This window comes from Rana temporaria, chromosome 9, assembly GCF_905171775.1.
Source record: "Rana temporaria chromosome 9, aRanTem1.1, whole genome shotgun sequence".
NCBI lineage: Eukaryota > Metazoa > Chordata > Amphibia > Anura > Ranidae > Rana > Rana temporaria.
In genome coordinates this window covers 90,479,501-90,502,567 of record NC_053497.1, presented here as the reverse complement: position 1 = coordinate 90,502,567, position 23,067 = coordinate 90,479,501, and the positions used below count along the sequence as shown (strand labels likewise).

The window sequence follows — 23,067 nt, the reverse complement described above, 5'->3', positions numbered from 1 at the left end:
CTGGTTTCACACCATTGCGAATTGGATGCTGGATCGCCGCATCCAATTCACAATAGCAGGAGATTTTGACTGGCTCTCTATGGAGCCGGTTTACATATCTCTGCAGCAGGTCCAGTTCGCTTTGTGCATCTTTTGATCCATTTCAGGTCGAAATTCAGCTTAAAACGGGGAACCAGCACGCACCGGACTCCTGCTGTGAGCCGCATGCGGATCATATGTGAACCGAGCCTTAAACAATGCTTTTTTGGTAACCCATTAAATCCAGCTGTGGACAACCACCAACCTTGTGTACTAATTCACAATAGCAATATGCAATTAGTAATTCATACATAGTTCAATGAGTGTGTTATTCCCTCCCAAAACAGACAGATTACAAATGTATTAGGCGCTCACACCCAGATATATAGTTCAACTGAAAACACAAATACCCACAGAGCCATATTGGGAGTGTGCTTGATAAAACCTGTGTGTGAAAAAGCCCTTGTTGATTTACTGATGCTCAGCGATAAGTGGAAACTGTGAGTAGAAGTCACAAACGATTCAAGCTAAACCACGAAAGCACCTGGTACTTCACAGTCCATGCATCTTGACGCCATGCATTCATTCTGCCTCAGGAAACTGGCCCTGCTATTGAGCTTTACAGGTAATAATAACTACAGCTTTGATAGAATCTGAAGCAAATTTGAAAGATGTGTACAAAATCTTTAAATGCTCTTTTGATGTGGATTTGACTAGTTCACTGAATTATTGGATCACTCCCAACTGAGTCTTAACCATATTGCAGACTTTAGAAGACAATTGTTCCGACTGTCCGAAAAATCATACCCATGTATGTAAGCTTTTTGTGATAATATACGCCGCGATACAAAGGAAATTATAATAATGGCACAAAAGGTTGACCTGGTCAAAACAATTCTTTGGAGCAGCGTAGAAGTTAATCTTCATTAAATAATGCTTTACTTTTAGACCCACAAAATAATTATTGCTGATGGGGGTCTAACTAAGTGAGTGGACGTCTTTGGCCCCGTACACACGACCGAGTTTCTCGGCAGAATTCAGCCAGAAACTCGATGGGAGCCGTATTCTGCCGAGAAACCCGGTCGTGTGTACACTTTTCGCAGAGGAAACCGACGAGGATCTCGTCGGGCCAAATAGAGAACATGTTCTCTATTTCCTCGTTGGTCAATGGGAAATTTTGGCTCGCCGAGATCCTTGGCGGCTTCACAAGGAACTCGACGAGCAAAACGATGTGTTTTGCCCGTCGAGTTTCTCGGACGTGTGTACGGGGCCTATGGCAGTTTCTCAAATTGATAGGGGTGTGACAGTAGAGATTGAACCTAAAATCTGATATCAACCTAAAATACAATTTTATAACAGTAAAAACAAAGCACTTTATTGAATGCAATTATACACTTTGTGGAGTAGTGGGATTTTAAATTAGTGTGTGGTTTCTAATGTTCTTTCTAAAAATAATATTGTGTTGAATTAAGTATGTGAGGTACCGAGTAACAATTTGAAAGCATTGTCCTGTATAATGTGTAGCAAGGAGCTCTAAAATGATCATTGTGGCCAATTCCATTCCTAGGAAAATGTTAAAGTTACATATGGTGTTGACTGCTTCCAAGCTCCCATAATTTAGGATGTATGAAATAACATACATAGGATGTATGTAAAAAAAATGTCTGCATATAATTGTTTTGTGAAATATCGTTTATTTTTCACTGGTTTTTAGTGGGATTTAAAATTAGGGTTTGGTTTTTAATGTTCTTCCAAAAAATAATATTTTGTTGAATTAAAGGATGCGTATTACCGGGTAACAATTTGTAAGCATTGTCTTGTATAATGTGTAGTAAAGCTCTCTAAAATTAACACTGTGGCCATTCTATTCCTAGGGAAGTGTGAAAGCAATTCCAAGGTCCCATTAATCAGATTATATGAAATAACATACATGAAATATATGAATAAAAAACATGTCTGCAGTGGCGGACTAAGAACTCATGGGGCCTTCGGGCAATAGGAGATTAAGGGGCCCCCGGGCAATAGGAGACTAAGGGCCCCCCGGGCAATAGAAGACTAAGGGCCCCCCGGGCAATAGGAGATTATGGGGCCACACAGTACTGTATATACACACACACACACACACACACATTATACATACACAGTATACATACACACACTGAGAAGGTACTGGAGAGGCGGGGCAGCTATAATCTAGGATTTTTAGACCAAAGGGATGTCAGTAAGGGACATTTCAGGGACAGATGTAAAAAAACACAGATTTTTACATACTGTTCCTAGTTTTACTGAGGCTGGCAACCCTGATGGGGCCCCCTAGTGGCATGGAGCCCTCGGGCAGTGCCCGAGAGCCCGAATGGTCAGTCCGCCCCTGCATGTCTGTATATAATTGTTTTATGACATATAGTTTTGTTTCATTGGATTTTAAATGTGTGATTTACTAACAATACAGACTTTTGAAAAAAAAACAGCTGTGCCTAATTTAAGATTAATACAACATACTTTACATCTAAAAAATGGTAGCAAAATCTTATCTTTTAATTCAACGTATTTTCCGTTTTGTGTATTCTGTACTCAAGAGATCTGCATTTAAATGACTAATTGGTTTAGACAAATACATAAATGACAAATGATGACCAGCATTGCAAGATATATGAGAGCTTTAAAGCAATTAATCTGGCCTGAGTATAGCTAATACTTGTTATCTCTCTCCATAGGTTTGGCCCATTGCGTAACAGTGACAATACCAAATCCCACAATCAACGTGACTGCAGGAAATAGTGTCACTCTAAACTGTGCATATAGCCTTAGCACTCTATCCACCAACACACACAATTTGCTAATACAATGGAATATGTTTGAAGCTCATTCACAACAGCCAATCCCTGTGAGTATAAAATAATCAGCATTGTATGTGTGTGTGTGTGTGTGTATATATATATATATATACATACTGTATATATTCCCTTTTGCATGTATTCTACATTACAAAGACAATATTACACCAACACTCTAGAATTCTGGTGGTGAGACAATGCCGTAGATATTTTGATACACATAAAATGCTGGCATGTTATTCCGTTTGCCAGCAGTCAGGGGCATTTCTAGGGAGGTGAAAAACCTGGAGCACCATGTGGACAGCTATGATATGGCAAATGGTGGGTATAGCCTAATTTCACATCGAGGCGTTCAATGGAGTATGGTTAAATAAAATCTAAGCCTACTCTGCTCTGGGTCCAGAATAAGTAAGGCACAAAGTGCAGGGGTCAGGAGTGGGTAACAAACAGAGTGCTGACATCAGGAGTAGGTAACACACAGAGTGCAGAAATCAGGATGAAATAATAAACAGAGGGCAGGGGTCAGGAGCATATAACACACAGTATGCAGGGGTCAAGAGTAAGTAATGTACTGAGTTCTGGGGTCAGAAGCATGCAACACATAGAGTGTAGGGGCCAAGAGCAGTGGTGGCTGGTGGCAATTGTTTTGGGGAGGCGGCAAACAGTGCCCTGACAGCCACCCCCCGTCCTGATGATCCAGTCGGTTGGTTCCAGAGCACTTACCCCATCCATGGCGGGGAGTGCTGCACTAAGGCGACAGGCAGTGGGCATCGCAGGCAGCTTCCCCTTCTCTTCTCCTCGGGGATCACGGCAGCTTCCTTCTCCCTCCTTCTCCTTGGCGGCCAATCGGAACGCTCCTCCTTTTGGCCAATCGGGAAACGGGTCTCAGATCTGCTTCCTGATTGCCCGGGAGGAGAATCATTGTGAAAATAGCAAATATTAATTTGCTTTTGTCACACAAGCTCTAATCACATGCTTTAATAAACACCCCCCCGTTGAAATTCATGCATTCAACGTTCTGCATGGGGGCCAGACACATAAATAGGGGGCCTTAATGGACGTGCCACCCTGGCAGAGAGTGTCTCCCAAAATAAAATATTCTTCCCTCCTCCCAATGCAATCCCCCAACCCCCAACACAAAACTGCACCCATAATAAAGTCCCACTCCCTCCTTGAAATGTACTCAATGGACAACTTCATTGCATCTGCTGGTGAGTGCCCTGGGTTCCAACGCTATTACCGCCTTCAATATATCAATAATGCAATTACTGGCTTCTGTCCCTGCCTACTGACCTGCCTGCCACCTGTTTGACCTGTAGAATGTAGACAAGTAGGAGTTTTCAGAGCACTCCCCTCAGCTACATGTCTGACAGACAGGCCAATGGATGGGACAGAAGCTGACAGTTGTTATATATACGTCATTTTAAACAAAAAAAGTGGGCAATCACCAGCAGATGCAGGGCACCTTACCAGCACTAGCTACACCTATGCCAGCAGTTACCCAAAGCTGAAATATAATGCCTTTAACCTCCCTGGCAGTATGATTATGTCAGATTTTTGATGCTGAAAGCGGTACAATTATTTTGCATTGGAGTTTTATATTGTAGGCCTGTAATTCTTAGAAATAACTCACTTAAATCTGTCCAAACAAGAGTCTAGTAGACATCCTGGGTATGATAAAGTTTGAAACACAAAATCATAGATTATAATAAAATAACTATAAATAATTATAAAAAATAATAATCTAATAATTACAATAAAATGAATTATCCCACTATTCACTATAGCTCAAATCTGCACGTGTTCTTATTTACTATTGCTGTTTTCTAGCTGGTCTCAAAACACTTTTGACATAAAGGGACACTTTTTGGTTGCTATGAACAATCTCCAGTTTCCAGGCCCATGCCCTCACCCAAGATGGCTGTGGAGGTCATGATGGGCACAAGCATCCAACTGGACAGCTGTTCCCCTGGCAACTGCAGAAAATCATAAAGGAACCTAGTTCCTCACAACTTCCCTCCCCTTCTGTATTGACACTTCGTCGAGCGTCACCTACAGTGGGGAGTACAGACCGCACCTGCCAAACCCCCCCCCCCCCATCCCCTGAAACTGTCCTCTATGGGGTTATCCTCAGAACCGTCATCTTCTGCATGTGGTTCTGCATCTGTGGGGGGATCAGCAGCCAGTCTAGGGAGTCAGCAGGACTAGTAGCCTCTGGATCAATACCCTGGAAATGTCCGTAGATGAGTCGGTGGTGCTCTCCTTCTTTGGGTGAGCTGGGGCCTGATGCCTGAGCTTGATGAGAGGCAGTTACCACTCAAAGGGGACTTCCTGGACCTACAAAACATCCACAGGGTTGTCATCCTCTCTGTCTGTGACAGGCTTTGTGGAACAGTCCCCACCAGCACACAAGGTCTCAGCAGATTACAGTGGAGCTGCTTCTTGATAGGGTTGGTGGAAAAAGTTGTTTCTCGACCCAATAGGGAGTGTGCTCCCACTTAGGTTTCAGCTTGCTGCCTCTCCCCTGGGCACCCCATGGTCATTGCAAGGATCCACCATCTACATGGCTCCTTGCAGCTTCTTGTGGGCACCAATAGGCAGGGACTGAGCAACCTCTTGAAGGGGTGCCTAAAACTGATATATGTTTTATTTATTTGATTGCCTGTAAATGTATTGATTTTAAGTAACCTTCATAAATGGATGCATGCTTTCAAAGTGCATGGTGTTATTTACACAAGTTTATTTTACTTGATGAAATGTTTCCAAATTTCTTAAGGGTATCTAAAAGCCAAAACTTTTACATTTTTTTTAGAAGGAGAGGTAAAGGGTAGAACGCCTGACAGTTTTCTATTTTTGTCTGTGTTCATACTAGGAAGATTCATCTTATATAGTTGTCCTAGTAACTATCATAATGGGGAAAGAGAGGAAATCTCCCAGTAAGGACAGTTGTAACAACTGACAACTGTATAATAGAGATTTCCTCTTACTTCTTGTTGTTTATACAGGAGATGACAAAAAAAACACAAAAAAAGTCAGTGATTTTAACTATTTCCCAATTCACCAGAAATGACAAAATGTTGGCTTTAGGATTACTTTAAGTAATGCAATTTACTTAGTAAATTAAGTAATTTATGAATTAACACTCTGTTTTATTGTTTAATAGCAAATGTACACTGGAATTCAGGTATCAAGCCAAAGAACATGAAAATACCTGTTTTGCCCATATCAGCCAATCAGATTTAGCTATAATTTTTAGTGCAGTTAAAAGAAGTTAAATACTTATTTATGTCCCTTTCCTTCAACGTTGATAAATGAATTCCAGTGTACTAACTTACAATACATAATTTAAGGAATTATATATGAAAATGTTACATTGAAATTTAGATTTTAAACATGCATTTTAAACACAAAATAGACTTTTTGTACAAGGGATTTCCATTTCTGAATTTGTTAAATCTCATATTACTGAAAGGTCTATTTTATAGTGAATGTTCAGATGCTGGTACTATTTTTTTTTTCCATATGGCTGGTGTAAAGGGCTGGGTAAGGCACAGTAGCGTGGACTTTGGACTTGCTGCATATTCAGCTTGTATTTGATTTCTCTTTGTGACGAGTTGTGATTTGTCATTCTCCGAGCAATCATATATATAGTTTCTGGGCCCTAGAATGTGCTGGTAGTTATAGTGCAATTTAGCATCTAGGTCTTTGAAGGTTGACTTAAATTAAACAGAAAGAGGCTTTATTTTTCAAAAAGTATAATAAACAGAAACAGGCTTTATATTTTTTTAAATGGCCACCAAATAATTATTTCGCCAGCAAAACCCAAAAAAATGCTTTTATCCAACACAAATAACAGAAGTTAGCTTACCCTCAACACAAAGAAAATACAATAAGGTCTCACCAACTCAGGGGTTTTACCCACAAGAGGGATTATCACTGTCCAGAGAACTTTGACTATTTCCCAGCAAAGACAGACCTTAGCAGTGTTCACCAGCTCAGCAGTTCAAATAGCTTTCTCTGTTCACTCTTAATTTCTACTACTCCAAGTGTGCTTTGGAGTTTCCTGCATTTAACCCCTCCTACATGTGTAGTAACCCTCTCCTATCTCCATAACCATAAATCAAATAATGAGAAGATATTTTGCCCATCCCTTGCGTCATGTACATCTACACTGACTTCATGTTCTTGTTAGTTCAGTGGAGAATCCTATAGCCACAATATACCCTTGGTACCCTGCTTCATCAATTCCAAATGCATATTTCTCAGGTTTGACAGTAAAATCCCTTCTCCTCAAAGAGTCTAACACTGCTTGAACCACAGAAGATTGAACCCCCAATATGTGCTGGAGAAAACTTTTCTAAGGTACTTTTTTGAAGAGTTTTATCCGTTTCCATTTGAAGGGCAGAATGAAACTCAAATGTTGTTCTAGAACTGGCACTACAAAGTAGAAAATTTGATTTTCTCCCAGGCTCCTTTGGCGCTGAGTATTTGCGAGTATTCCTTTGTGAAGTCCAGTGTGGGGATTTATTTGAGTGGTCCCAAGCCTTCTATAAATTTGTCAACCCGTGGCATGGAATATACATCAAACTTAGGTACTCCATTGCATTTTCTAAAGTCTTTGCAAAATCACAAGGTGCATTTGGGCTTGGTACTAATACAAGTGTGCCTTTGCCCTTCACTCTGTGATTATTCAATGACCTTGAGTGCTAGCATTTCCTAAGTTATTCTTAGATGGCTTTTTTAAGAACGTCAGCAACGATATATGTTTTCACATGGATCTTCACATTGTGTTCTGTGAGGATCACATGGTGAATGACCTAGGCAGGTCTAAAAAGTTTTCCATCTTTCTCTTTCTTGAGTTTGTGACTTGTATAGGATGATAGTATGCTTCATATAGGCAAGATCAACATTGGACCCTGGCATTAACCAGAGAATACACTTGTAACTGGTCTATCCAGGGTTTCAGAAAGTTCACATGGTACGGTACATTTGGTAGGGTTTCTCTTCCCAGGCTGATGTAGCCTTTGGGTTAATTCCCTTAACTTTTCCACATATTGAAATGGTCCCTGCATTTGGCCAATAACTTACTTTCTACTGTAGGTAATAGTAATGTCTGGTTCCCTTATGCCCCGTACACACGATCAGGCTTTAGCCCGGCCAAACTCACATCGGAATTCCGACGGAATTCCATTGGAGTAAAAGACAACATGTTCTCTATCTAGTGAAATAAAGTCTTATTGCGCTACTGCGAGTAGTGGAACGTGTACCCCTAAATGGGGCAAATTTCTAGACCTAAAGCTGCTATATCTAAACGGTGCACAAAAACCATAAGAGTAAAATAAAGTATAAAGTGATAAGCACTAGAGTGAGAAAGGTGTCAAAGCAAAAATATATACAAAAATACACAAAAGGCTAAAAAGTCAATGCACAGTGCAATCTGTGATGCGTGGGTGGGTGCTGATACCAACACTAGCACAGAAAATCCAGACCAATATCTGTAGGAAGGCACAACAACCTAATCCTCAGTGGTGCATGAAAACATAAATGTGAACATATAAAATGTATGGTGACAGTCTATAGTTCCAAAGGGATCATTAAAGGGATGTTAGTCTTGAATGGGTGACCATAAATGACATAGATGGCTGAGAGTCCATACAGATGCTCTGATGGGATAAATGAATGGTGATAAATCTTCTACATGTGGTGTCACTATCTAAACTCTGATGGAATTCCTCGGAAAAAAGTCAGATCATGTGTACGGGGCTTGAGGGGTGCAGAAATCTATATAGTTCTAATGCAACTTTTAAAGGTGTGTAATATTAATACACACATAACAAGGAATATGCATTGAAACATTCAAATTAAAATGGCAGTTAGATTATATTTGTTCCCAAATATTTTAACACAATCACTAAAAAAATCCACCATAAAGAAGTTGTCTTATGTGTTGAACAATCATGGGGATTTAGAATATGTACCATTCTTTTGATACCAGCAGAGTTCATTCACTTGTGCGCATGCACTTACAGATTTTAAAGGGTCACTCCAAGTTAATCCCACAAGTTTGGATTGAAAGAGCAGGAAAAAGTGACTGTAATAGTTATTATTTTATGCCATCATCCTCTGATCATCTATCTGTTCCTTTATATAGAGTATGATCTTGATGGGAACTTTAGATTGTAGGTCTTTTTGGACCAAAATGATGTTTCATGCACTGTAATACATAGGAAAGAATATAGACACACGTGCCTGCATTTCATATGTATTCTGAGGCACAGACCACACTCCCAGACAGGCTGTTGGCATAAGACACTCAATAGCAGATCAGATTTGGAAACATATACTTGTCTACAGTTTTATACACCACACACCTTTTACTGATCCTCCAATCCTTATTTTCTGGATTAGCTTGGAGCTTCCTTTTCATAAGCATCATGTGGGATTAAGTAAGTTCTTAGAAACTTTCTGCTCCACAACAGCATTCCCCGTGCGCCAGTTTGAAGAATGGTTCATTGAATCAGTGTATAAAGATGTCAATTTTCAGAGATGCACGGGGAAAGTGTAGCTGGAGATCGCAGGTAAGCATTGATTACTAAATGCAAGGCTTGTAGTAATGGTACTAGTCTTTCCATTGTGATGTTTAGCAGTTTTTAGATGGAATGTTCTCTGTAATGCATGTTGTCAACAAAACGGAATACTGTTGTTAACCACTATAGCACCGAAAGATTTGGCTGCTCAATGACCAGGCCATTTTTTGCGATACGGCACTGCGCCGCTTTAACTGACAATTGCGCGGTTGTGCGACGCTGTACCCAAACAAAATTGACGTCCCTTTTCTCCCACAAATAGTGCTTTCTTTTGGTGGCATTTGATCACCTCTGTGGTTTTTATTTTTTGCTCTATAAACAAAAGAAGAGCGACAATTTAGAAAAGAAGACAGTATCTTTTACTTTTTGCTATAATAAATATTCCATATATTTTTTCCTCAGTTTAGGCCGATGTGTATTCTACATATTTTTGGTAAAAAAAAAAAAAAACGCAATGAGCGTATATTGATTGGTTTGCTCAAAATTTATAGCGTCTACAAAATAGGGAATAGATTTATGGCATTTTTATTATTATTATTTTCTTTACTAGTAATGGCGGCGATCTGCGATTTTTATCGGGACTGAAATAGCTGTGGAGGAGAATGGGGAAGGGGGGATTTGTGCAGAGACAAAAAAGCTGTGGAGGGAAAGAAGGGGGCAGTAATGCAGAAAGACGTAAGGTCAATTGCTATGCATCACTGAAACTAAACAATTGACTATAAATAAAAATGCACGTGAAAAACAAAAATAACTTGTAAATGAAAACAATATATGAATGTGTATAAAATCTGTGAATGAATTGAGATTGTGCAAGCAAAAAAGACTACAGGTGAGGTATTAGTCCATATGCTCCCAGATATCTTAAAGAAAACTTCTTTAAAAGAGTGAACTTCACAGCGAATGTCTTCAGAGAAAAGGATAGTACAGGGCTGACACAACCTTCCACCAAGGCACACCTGAGTGACAAAACAATGCCCTTACCAGATGTGGAGACCACAACGGTGGTCAGACTGGACCTGGGTATATTTAGAGTCACCCAAATGACTGTATGTAGCACACTGGATCTGCTTCAAGCTATTTCCCATCGGTCAGAACGGATGAATGGCTCAGATGCAAAAAGAAAAGAAAAGGGCCCATAGTGCAACTTTGCAAAACAATTTAATGATCAAAGTAAAATATTGCACTTACAGATAGGTGGAGAATCATAAGCCCAATAAGGTGCACAAAGTGTGGTTTCAAAAGCTGGATCTCGGCGTCCTCTATGGCTTCCCCTTCCTGGGTCAGTTCAGGTTAGCGTGAAAAACGTCAGAATGCAGGCCACGCAGTTTAGCGCAGTGTTTTTCCCGTTTTTGTATAAATATGATAATCCACACAGTGATCTTCCTATTAAACTTTTTCTCGTTCTGAAAACATGTGATCTTCTTAAAACACTCTTGCTGTGCTCAAAACAAGTGCTCTCCCAACTCCACATCATGACCCTTTAAAATGGGACTGTAATGAAAAATATTAAATGGGCAAACAGGCAGGTATTTTAATAAAGAAGAGACATGCTTTATCGCTTCTGCATTAAAGTTATTTACCTGCCTGCCCTCCCTTGTTTAATGAGCCGCACATGCACAGCCTACTGTACAAATTTGGCAATGCCACTCTGTCATTCCAGCCTGACCAATGACAGTGGCCGGTGATCAAGACACAGAAGCTGGCCGGGTGGGGAGCTCGGGGACAGCGCATCGTGAGTATAGCCCCACTTTAAAGCCTCATAAACACGCTTACAATTTCGGATGACCGAATGTCCATTTTTTGAGGCATGCTAGTCTCATGTCGAAAGTGAAGAGGTTACTGCTGAATAGTTTTGTATACATTCTTTAGTTTCTGAGCATGCGTAGTCTTGCTCTTACGATTTTTTTTCATACAAAAACCGTACTAGTGAAATGAAAATCAGACATTTATTCGTGACAACAATTTTATAGTCTGCACATCCAACTTTTGTCTGATGTAAATACAAAATTGGCTGTCGAAAGCATAGTACTAACGATCCAAAAAAAATTCCATCCGATTTTCGGATTGTGTGTATGGGCCTTAAGTTATAGGAGGTCTAATATTGCTTGATGTATAAATGGTTAACAGCTTCCTTAGCCAGGTACAGATGTAGAGACAAACATGGTAGTAAAGGGTTACTCTCAAAATACTCCCAGTGGTAAGCCGTTCATGGAAGAAAGCAAAACCACACAATAGTGCTCACTGTTAGTATTAATCTACAACACTTACAAGAAGGTAAAACATGCTGGATGTAGCATGTAAAGGTAGAGCCTGTGGTGTCTACATGCTGATTGATCTCTGCAGAGAGGAGTATTCGTCTCGGAACATAAACTGACTGAGTATATCATTCGCCCTTCAGTTCACTGGATGCTTTATGTTTTTTATCATGCTGCATGATGTACCTTCTAAGTGTTGTACATTGTGCTCTAAGTGGCTATAATAAATACTAACAGTGAGCACTATTGTGTGGTTTTGCTCTCTTCCATGAACGGCTTACCACTGGGAGTATTTTGAGAATAACCCTTTACTCCCATATTTGTTACTTCATCTGAACCTGGCTGTCAAAGTTGTTAACCCTTTATACATTAAGACCTCCTATAACGTAAGGGGTCTATGCTTAAGGTGAGCACTTTGACACAAGATGGTGTTGAGAGAGCACTTGTTTTGAGCACAGCGATAGTGTTTTAAGAAGATCGCGTGTTTCTGACAGAAAAAGTTTATTAAGAAGATGACTGAGTGGATTGTCATTAAATATATACACGATCTGGGAATTTGGTCTATTATTTTTTGTGGAGTGCACTGTATGTTTATTTCACATGGTACTTAGAATATGGATGACATAGCAGGATCTAGTATAGCTCAGTCAGTAGTGAATAAATCACTCCCATTTGTAAATAATGTAAAAAAACATTCTGGTATTGGAAAAATAACACAGACCATAATAAAAAGTACAGCAAATGGTACTGATTCCTGGATTTCCAATTAGACTGGTACAGGGCCGATCCGCGCTATAGGCTCACTATGCAAGCCGCTTAGGGCCCAGCAAAGCTGCGGAGGGCCCCCCCCAAATTACTAGAGGCCCGTCTGGTGAGAAGTAGTTTTAGGCCCCTCACCCCGCTTCTCAACTCGCTGGCTGCATGGAAGAAGAGGTAAGAAGTCAGTAACCCCCGCTTCTCACTTTAATGTAAGATGTAATTCCTGACTGCAGAACCCCCCCCCCCCGCAACTTCTCAACTTCAATGTGACATGTGATTTTGCTTAGGGCCCCAGGGAGGTCAGGATCGGCACTGGACTGGTAAACACAATGCTGGGTAAACTGCAGTGACTGTATCCCATTCACAGGCCAATCCAACCAAGGAGTGTGTTTGGTAAACACAATGGGGGTTATTTATGAAAGGCAAATATACTTTGCACTACAAGTGCACTCGCTGTAGATCTGGGGGGAAGATCTGAAATGAGGGGAAGCTCTGCTGATTTTATCACCTGATCATGTGCAAGCTAAAATGCAGTTTTTAATCACCTTGCATGTCCCCCTCGTATCTACAGCGACTGCACTTCCAAGTGCACTTGTATTGCAAAGTGGATTTGCCTTTCGTAAATAACCCCCAATGTGTTTTTTAAAGGTGAATAAATGCAAATGATATATTCTGCTTTTGTAAATGGCATTAAAAAGGAACGCCATATTTAAGCATTTTCTGTGGCAGTTACCAGCTGCTACCACTGTCATTAAGGGTCTTTTATAGCCTTTGATTTTTGTATTTTAAAAGTCTGTGGTGTTAGAAATGATCTGACAAATATGTCTTGCGTTCTAGGTGTACTATTTTCAGAACGGACAATCCTTCCCAGTGGGAAGATTTAAGGACAGAGTGACAGCTTACAATAATACTGGAAATGCTTCCATAACTATTTCAAACATGCAACCACAAGAAACTGGATTCTACACCTGCGAAGTGACCAATCTTCCAGACCCCGTCGGAATGGGGCATATACAAGTGATTATAATGGGTACTTAGGACATGCTTAAATCCTTTAACAGTTCTTGATATTTAATATGTGTGTGCATTCGCATGTATATCAGTTAGACATAAGGTAACTTTTACTTTACTGGCTATATAGAAACACAAATTGTATTAAGTAACACATTTCCCATGTATGTATTTTTTTACTGTGTATTTAGCTCTTCACGTGTTCCATTTTCCTCTGTGTCAAATGAGTTTCCTTGTTTTGTGTATTTAATTTGAGGTCAATTTGAGGTATTGTTTGTTTAATTCATGTGATCATCTCTGATCTCTTCCAGTTGCGCCATCTACCCCACATTGCGCTATAGAAGGGCATATAGTAATAGGACACAGTGTAACACTGTCATGCCTTTCTAAGCAAGGGATGCCCCGACCAGTCTATACTTGGCACAGAGTAAAGAACGACGTTCTGTTTCCGGTAAATTCTGGTAAGTGGAAATGCTAAGGTCATAATTCGTATAGTAGATGTGTGTAAATAATAATTCTCTCTCTCTCTCTTTTATTTCATTGCTTTTACTATATAAATATTTTTTTATTACAGAGCAGAGTGACGGACTGTTAGTTCTCGGCAACATGACTAAATTTGAAGATGGATACTACCGATGCACAGCAAGCAACAGCTTGGGCAATGCAACCTGTGAAATGGATCTCCACACAGGGGGTAAGTTAGACGGCCCTTCATTAGCAAAACAACTCTTTAAAAGGTTGATCTGATGATGTTACTAGGAAGGTAACACAAACAGCATTGTAGAAGTTCAGTATCTCCAAGTGGCCAATAAGAATAATGTTTTATCCACTAAGAGCAGTCAGAAAAATGAAAAATTATTTCTGTCTTGCTACCACAAGTTACCCTGTGTTCTGTATAGCTTGTATCTGATTTGAACTACCATTCAAAGCTGCAGATGCAGGAACACAATACAGACCAATTACTTTAGGGTTTCCCTCATCTTCTTGGCCATGCAGCGTGGTAGGGGCTGCAAATGGCAAGATTTGGCACATAATAGAGTTCACATAGTTGTAATTAGCTGTGCCCTCTTGTGTTCTTGTCCCTGGTTCTATCCATTCCTTAACAGTATCTCTTGTGCCCTGCAATATTCCCTCCTCAGTTTGCTTATATTCTTGGAACTGATTGTCGGCTTATTCTTGGTCTTGTGAATATAGGATGGCATTTAATGTGGTTGTAAACCGTTTACAACCACTACAGGTAAGCCTATAATAAGGCTTACCTGTAGCTACCCCGAATATCTCCTAAACCTGATATCGCCTGTATCTGCATGTGCCGACGTCATCAGCACATGCCCACTGAAGCAATGGCATGTACGTGCAGTTGCTTTAGTTAGTGTGCCGTTACCGGCAGTGACGTCATCGTGGCTCCAGCCAATCACAGCGACGGAGATCGCGATACCCAGAAGTAACTCCGGGAGTGATGTCGCCGGCTGTAGCGATGCACGACAATCTCTACGGGGCTTCGATCTAAGGCAGTGGTTCTCAACCTGTGGGTCGAATGATGATTTGCCAGGGGTCACCAAATCCTGCACTGCTCTCCCAGACTCTTCACGGCCGCCTGGCAGGGCTGTCAATGGAGCCTGTGGCTGCCCAGCTGGGCTGTTCCTGGAGCCCACCCACTTAGCCTCTTCGCAGGTGCCCATTCAGTTCACGGCATGGCTGGGGGACAGAGACTAGAGGTCAGCTGACTGGTGAGGAATGTGAAGTGGGAGGGACTGGGTAGACCCTATCTCCTGATTTCGGAATCGGTGGCACTGCTATGAGACACCACAAAGTCGGAGATGCAGTGAAGCCGGAGACACAGTGAGTAACACTACTTCGATTATAGTTGCCATTAAAAGTCCCCACTACAGTTCTCAGATCAGCAGATGACCTTGATCAAGAGCACCTAAGTTGGCTGATCAGAACTCCCCCCAGCACTGCCACTTATCTTATCCCATCCCCCCTCACCAAATAGTAAGAGAAGGAAAAAAATTGAGAATTTCATGGAAAAGAGGGGGAGGAACAAATAAAAAGGAAGAGAAAGAACAAGGACGACTAGAGAGAGGGATGGGGAGAAAAAAGAAAATAAATTAGCATAGAGAGAGATAAAAGGGAAAGAAAGGAGAACAAAGGGCCAGATCCACAACCAGCGGGCGCAACGTAACTTTTGTGATTTAAGTTACACCGCCGCAAATTGCACAAGTTAGTGCCCGATCCACAAAGCACTTACCTGGAAATTTGCAGCGGTGTAACTTAAATCCGTCCGGTGCAAGGCGGGCCAATTCAAATGGGGCGAGTCCCATTTAAATGAAGTGCGCTTGTAAGACCGCTGCGCAAATACAGTGTGACAAAAAGTATTCCAATGACCGCCATTTTATTCTCTACGGTGTTAGAAAAAAAATATATAATGTTTTGGGGTTTTAAATAATTTTCTAGCAAAAAAAACTGTTTTAGTGTTGTAAACGCTGAATCTGAAAAACACCCAAGGTCCTTAAGTGGTTAAACAGAATCTAGATATTTAAAAAAGGCGTTGCTGACCCGTGTATAGTTGGATACATTTAAACAAATAAGATTCAAACTGTATTACTGTTTAAATCTAATGAATCATATTTTCACCTTTTATCAGGTGAAGGTGGAATTATCGTAGCAGCGGTTATTGGGGCAGTGTTCTTGTCAACAATCATTTTTGTTGTTATCTGGTTCCTTGTAGCAAAGAAGAAGAACAAAGCCAAGAAACCAGTCACTGAAATGAAGTAAGATTTCTTCATAAAAAAATGTTTTCTTTCTTTTTTTCTCCTGCTATTAAACAGAAATGTTTCTGTAAGGATGGTCGTAGGCAGATCAAAACATCAAAAATCTAATTTTTTGGAAGGAAAAAATATGTGTATGCTTCACTGTGTTAGAAATGGCACTGTCATATTAGTATATAAGAACAGGGCAGTTGTTAAAATGGACTTGCACTCAAGAAGTCAAGATTTTCTTTGTTATCGATAACATTTAGAAATGTACAGTTGTGGCCAAAAGTTCTGAGAATGACACAAATATTAGTTTTCACAAAGTTTTCTGCTAAACTGCTTTTAGATCTTTGTTTCAGTTGTTTCTGTGATGTAGTGAAATATAATTACACGCACTTCATGCGTTTCAAAGGCTTTTATCGACAATTACATAACATTTATGCAGAGTCAATATTTGCAGTGTTGGCCCTTCTTTTTCAGGACCTCTGCAATTCGACTGGGCATGCTCTCAATCAACTTCTGGGCCAATTCCTGACTGATAGCAACCCATTCTTTCATAATCACTTCTTGGAATTTGTCAGAATTAGTGGGTTTTTGTTTGTCCACCCGCCTCTTGAGGATTGACCACAAGTTCTCAATGGGATTAAGATCTGGGGAGTTTCCAGGCCATGGACCCAAAATGTCAACGTTTTGGTCCCCGAGCCACTTAGTTATCACTTTTGCCTTATGGCACGGTGCTCCATCGTGCTGGAAAATGCATTGTTTTTCACCAAACTGTTGTTGGATTGTTGGAAGAAGTTGCTGTTGGAGGGTGTTTTGGTACCATTCTTTATTCATGGCTGTGTTTTTGGGCAAAATTGTGAGTGAGCCTACTCCCTTGGATGAGAAGCAACCCCACACATGAATGGTCTCAGGATGCTTTACTGTTGGCATGACACAGGACTGATGGTAGCGCTCACCTTTTCTTCTCGGGACAAGCCTTTTTCCTGAAGCCCCAAACAATCGGAAAGAGGCTTCATCGGAGAATATGACTTTGCCCCAGTCCTCAGCATATTTTCTGCAGAAGATCAATCTGTCCCCGATGTTTTTTTTGGAGAGAAGTGGCTTCTTTGCTGCCCTTCTTGACACCAGGCCATCTTCCAAAAGTCTTCGCCTCACTGTGCGTGCAGATGCGCTCACACCTGCCTGCTGCCATTCCTGAGCAAGCTCTACACTGGTGGCACTCCGATCCCGCAGCTGAATCCTCTTTAGGAGACGGTCCTGGCGCTTGCTGGACTTTCTTGGGCACAAATGCAGTGGACATTTTTTTTATGGGATTAAGTTAATTTTCATGGCAAAGAGGAACTTTGCAATTAATTGCAATTCGTCTGATCACTCTTCATAACATTATGGAGTATATGCAATTTCCCATCTCAAAAACTGAGGCAGCAGACTTTGTGAAAATTTGTATTTGTGTCATTCGTAAAACTTTTGGCCATGGCTGTAGTTGGCATCTTCCAAACATGTCAATGCAACATGTGTTACTGTATGTGTTCTGGTGTAAACAAGTCTTAACTACTTTCAGGAAACAGAGATTTTGAGACCTTAAAGTGGGAACTTTACTCTCTCAATCAACGCTCTATTTTGAATCCTTATGCTGCTAGCATTAGTAAATAGGAAAGTATAAAATAATTTAGTTGTTTTAAATTAGGCAAATTATGTCTTACATCCCAGGAATCTTCAGGATGGGAGGGTGGGTTCCCAGCTCAGCCTATGCCTGAGCTATAAGCAGATGGATTCCAGAAAGTAAATGATACATAAATCATCTGCCCTTACTCAACATGGCCACTGCCCGAAATACCAGGGGGGTGTTTTTCAAAATGATTTCTCAGCAACATAGAGATATGGATTAATGGGCGAGTTTGCTTAGAATATTAAAAACAAATTAAATAGCATTTTTGGCTTGTGGTGCTCAGATGCAGTGCAGTTCCACTTTAATTCAAGGGGGTTGATTTACTAATTGCCAATAGGGTATTCACTGTGCAAGAGAAGTCACCTGCTTATTACCTAAGCCCTGATGGATGACATTCAAATGTCTGTTAATAATCAAACCAAAATGTATTTATTCTTTCTTATGAAGAAAGATACAGCTGGCTAACTCAATAAAGACCTGCAAAGAGCATAGAAGATGTGCAATCAGAAATCTCTTAACTGCTGACTTTAATACAGTGAAATCTCATTGAGCGTTGTGCTTTTCTGCATTTTTTACATTCTCAGTGCTTTGCATTACTGAATAAGTGCCAAAATGCTTAATATTATTCAAAAAATAAATACATAAGAGATAAGTACAATCAGGGCAGGGCTCTATTTAGACGTCATGCTGCCCTTGGCAGACCTGAATTTTGTACAAGCTCTTGTGTCGTGCAATTGTTTGCTGTATAATTACAGCTACTGCACATTTTAACTTTAGAAATACAAACAAGAGTAAACAAGAGATGCTTTTGTTTAGTGGAATACAGTAATGCCACGTACACACCATTGTTTTCCGCGACGTGATGCCTCTCCAGCCTGACTTGCAAAAAAAACGTCCGACCAAACCGCGGTGACGTACAACACGTACAACGAGACTATAAAGGGGAAGTTCCTTTTAAATGGCGCCACCCTTTGGGCTGAATACTTAATTCTGAGCATGTGCGGTTCTTTCCCATTCGGAAAAGCATACACACGACCGTTTTTCACGACGAGAAAAAAAACAGACGACAAACACGACGAGAAAAAATAGAGCTGGTTTAAAATTTTTTGCGGGCAGTTTTTTAGTCGAGAAAACTGCTAGGAGCCATACACACGACTGGTTTTCTCAACCAATATAAAAAATGGCATTTTTCTCGTTGTGAAAACCGGTCTTGTGTATGAGACATGAGTCTTCTGACTCTTCTAAGGCATCTTTCACATGAGGCGGACTCCGTCGCTACGGAGTCCGTCAGCTCCCGCCAGCTCAGCGGGGGATCTCTCCGCAGATCTCTGCTGAGCTGGCGGGTGACAAGTCCCTCTCTGCTCACTGAGCGGGGAGGGGCTTGTGCAGCGCCGCTGTCTCCTATTGGGAGATCTGATGAAAACGGACAGCATGGCCGTTTTCATCAGATCTCACCCGATCAGATATAGACGGATGGGAATGTATCGCCATACGTCTGATTTTGGCGGACATGTCTCCGCTGACATCCGAGTCCGACGCTCCATAGGCTTGCATGGAGCGGCCGTTCAGGTCCACCGACAAAACTGACAGGCGGACCTGAACGATCCGACCGTGTGAAAGGGGCCTTAATGTCTCCAGCTTCTCTCCCCCTACAGTTTTCTTGGTGAACGTAACCAGAAACACCTATACCAGGAAAACTAAGAATTTTTTTTTTTTTTTAATTTGTACATTTTAAAGCTTGGGTGATGTTGCCCAACTTGCACTACTGTCCTAGGCACCAGCTCAGGCAGTTAAGCAGAATTAAACTGTATCTGAGCACCACAAACTGAAAATGCCATTTAATTCCTTTTTTAATATTCACAGCAAACTCACTCATCTTCATTTTATTGAGGAATCACTTTGACCCCCCCCCCCCCAGAATTTCTAGCTCCGACCATCTTAAGTAAGGGCACATGCTCTTAACTCATGCATGCAGGCAGGAGGGCGTATTTAGCCGAGAAAGCCCTTCCTCCCCTCCTCCAGATGAAAGAAAAAAATGCCCATGACGACTCCTGGGATGTATGCCATCATATTGACCTAGCCCAGAAACCAAGAAATAACTAAGTAAATGTAGAAAACTAAAAGTTAAAACATGTAAATAATATAATTTCCTAATGCTACCAGCATAAAGATTAAAAATAGTTCATGTTGATTTAGTTCCATTTTAATGTAAATACAACCATGGGTATTAAAGGGGTTGTAAAGGTAATTTGTTTCCCCCCTAAATAGCTTCCTTTACCTTAGTGCAGTCCTCCTTCACTTACCTCATCCTTTCATTTTGCTTTTAACCACTTACGGACCCCCCACTGTATATATACGTCCTCTTTTTAAACATGGATATCTCAGTAACGGCAGCAGCTGCTGCCACAACTGAGATATCCATGTTTTCAGCTGGCGGCCGTGTAAACGATAACGGCGGTCTCCGCGGCGGATTCGCCGCGAGATCGCCGTTATCGGTGGCGGGAGAGGGCCCCCCCCCCCTCCCGCCGCTTTTCCGCGCCCTCCGCCGCTTACCGGAGCCGTCGGTAGCGGCGGAGGAGATCCGATGCTGCCGCCAGGAGAGTGAGGACTTGAGTGAGGGCAAGATGGCCCCCACCCGTCCTCATAGCTCTGCTGGGCGGAAGTGACGTCAAAACGTCAGTCCCGCCCAGCCTCTTAAAGAGACAATTTTTTTTCTGTCATTTTTTTAAATGACAAATTTTCCTTTTTTTTTTTTTTTTTTGCATTTAAGCCTAAATATGAGATCTGAGGTCTTTTTGACCCCAGATCTCATATTTAAGAGGACCTGTCATGCTTTTTTCTATTACAAGGGATGTTTACATTTTTTAAACGTCGCCTATCTAGATTTTAAAGGGTAAAAGTTTGACGCCATGCCACGAGCGGGCGCAATTTTAAAGCGTGACATGTTGGGTATCATTTTACTCGGCGTAACATTATCTTTCACAATATATAAAAAAAATTGGGCCAAATGTATTGTTGTCTTATTTTTTAATTAAAAAAAGTGAATTTTTTCCAAAAAAAGTGCGCTTGTAAGACTGCTGCGCAAATACGGTGTGACAAAAAGTATTGCAATGACCGCCATTTTATTCTCTAGGGTGTTAGAAAAAAATATATATAATGTTTGGGGGTTTTAAGTAATTTTCTAGCAGAAAAAAATGTTTTAGTCTTGCAAACACCAAATCTGAAAAACACCTGAGGTCTTTAAGTGGTTAAATGTCCTTATTTCTTCTGAGAAATCCTCACTTCCTGTTCTTCTATCTGTAACTCCACACAGTAATGCAAGGCTTTCTCCCTGGTGTGGAGAAAGCCTATTGGGGGGGGGGGGGGGAGGCGAGCAGGAGAGTCAGGACGCCCACTAATACACAGCTCCTTTCTCTATCTGCAAAGTAGAGAGTGTCCTGACTTGCCTGCTCGCCCCCTCCCCCCTCAAGAGGCTTTCTCCACACCAGGGAGAAAGCCTCGCATTACTGTGTGTAGTTACAGACAGAAGAACAGGAAGTGAGGATTTCTCAGAAGAAATAAGGACATTTAAACGCAAAATCGAAGGATGAGGTAAGTGAAGGAGGACTGCACTAAGGTAAAGGAAGCTATTCAGGGGGAAAAAAAAATTACCTTTACAACCCCTTTAAATTGGTTGTAAAGGATCAAGGTTTTTTACCTTCATGTATTTTATGCATGAAGATAAAAAAACTGTGCAGCAGCCCCCCTAATACTTACCTGAGCCCCATCGCAATCCAGCGATGTGCATGAAAGCCTTGGCTCTCCCTCCTCATTGGTTGAGACAGCAGCCGGAGCCATTGGTCAGTGAGCCAATGAGGAGAGAGAGGATGCAGGGCCGAGCTGTGGCTCTGTGTGCGAGTAGGCAAGCAGGGCAGCAGCTCAGGAACACAGCTGCGTGGGTGACCCCACTGTAGGCTGCTTGCCCTGGGGGCACTATGCAGGTTGGAGGGGCCAGGACGCAGGTGCAAAACCACTGCACAGAGCAGGTAAGTATAACATGTTTTTTTTTTTTTTTAAAACAAAAATAGTTGTCCCTCAATATTACTTTATATAAAATATATAAGTAACAAATAACACATACAGTATACTACAAACAACATGTTACAAAAAGGAATAATACAATTTTTACTTTAAGTAGGTGTTTAAGTATATTTTATATGTTTTCCCATAGAAACTGCTTTGAATGATGCATATAAAACATTTACTGTTTTCCTCTACAGAACAATGTCAACATCTGCAGGCCCTACCACCGCCCAGTCTGAGGCAGAGGAGCAAGCCAGACAGAATCTTGTGGTCACTGAGAACCCTGAAGTCAAAGAATATAGCGATCAACCTGAATATGCAATTGCCGGTGAAGCGGAAAATCCTGCCGTGTAAAATGCAGCTTCTGCGCATAGGCATAGTCTTCATAATGAATAAAAAAATATGCTTATAGCAAACCAGATGGCCATACACAGGGTATGTGTAAATGCCACTTGCAGCATAAGTCATTTTTTATTGTTTTTTTTATATTTAGTATTTTTAGCATATTGTTTTGTTTTTAATGGTGATGAAATAGTAGGGACTATGGTGAATTTCAAACTTGAATGTATTACACATGCATGTCACAATGGTAATTGATGCTTCACCCGATGCCTGTTGGGAAAGCACTATGGTACAAAAGAACTTCAGAAAGGTTATTAGCCTGCAGTCTTCTAAGTATTCTGTAAGTATTTATATAGTAAGAAATTCTAGTCTTATCTGGCTGGTCCGTATACAAAGTGTTGTAACCCAAAGAATCAGCATTCACATGTCACAACTTTGCACTAAATGAGGCCGTTAAAATCTGATTGGATGCTTTCAGTTACTGTCCTGTGCAAAGTCATAATAAATAACCCTGTACATTTCTAATTCTCATTTTAGGGTGCACATTTGTGTACCCTAGAATTGCCAGAAGTGAAGCTTTGCATTTGCTGCGAGTAGTTGGCGTAGCATTACGAAGTGAATTGTTGTGCCAAACATACCCAGGATATTTTACACAGGTTACACCATAGTGAAGCATAAATACTGCGACTACTAGTTGTTGCTGAATGTGTAGAAAGAAAAAGTAGTTAGACGTTGGGGGTTATTTAAGTGTAGTGCAATCATCCACTTTGC

The 23,067-nt window shown here is 41.0% G+C and overlaps 1 protein-coding gene across 2 annotated transcripts; it reads left to right on the top strand.

Annotated features, from left to right (window-relative positions):
- Positions 1–419: 419 nt before the first annotated feature.
- VSIG1 (V-set and immunoglobulin domain containing 1) lies at positions 420–23,067 on the top strand. 2 transcript variants are annotated; one of them, XM_040323909.1, is made up of 8 exons: positions 420–643; positions 2,733–2,902; positions 9,332–9,430; positions 13,291–13,483; positions 13,776–13,925; positions 14,039–14,158; positions 16,112–16,238; positions 22,152–23,067. In XM_040323909.1, the coding sequence occupies exons 1-8, from the start codon at positions 580–582 to the stop codon at positions 22,306–22,308; spliced, it is 1,080 nt and encodes a 359-aa protein (XP_040179843.1). In that variant the 5' UTR covers positions 420–579; the 3' UTR covers positions 22,309–23,067. The 2 variants fall into 2 exon arrangements, with proteins under 2 accessions (XP_040179843.1, XP_040179844.1); XM_040323910.1 differs by lacking the exon at positions 9,332–9,430 and having other exon boundaries at positions 422–643.

Excerpts from the sequence above, each read along its gene's own strand:
- VSIG1 (XM_040323909.1), top strand. The coding sequence starts at position 580 with ATGCATCTTGACGCCATGCATTCATTCTGCCTCAGGAAACTGGCCCTG. Across the intron at positions 14,159-16,111 it reads AATGGATCTCCACACAGGGG|GTGAAGGTGGAATTATCGTA; the intron begins GTAAGTTAGACG and ends ACCTTTTATCAG. Across the intron at positions 16,239-22,151 it reads AAACCAGTCACTGAAATGAA|AACAATGTCAACATCTGCAG; the intron begins GTAAGATTTCTT and ends TTTCCTCTACAG.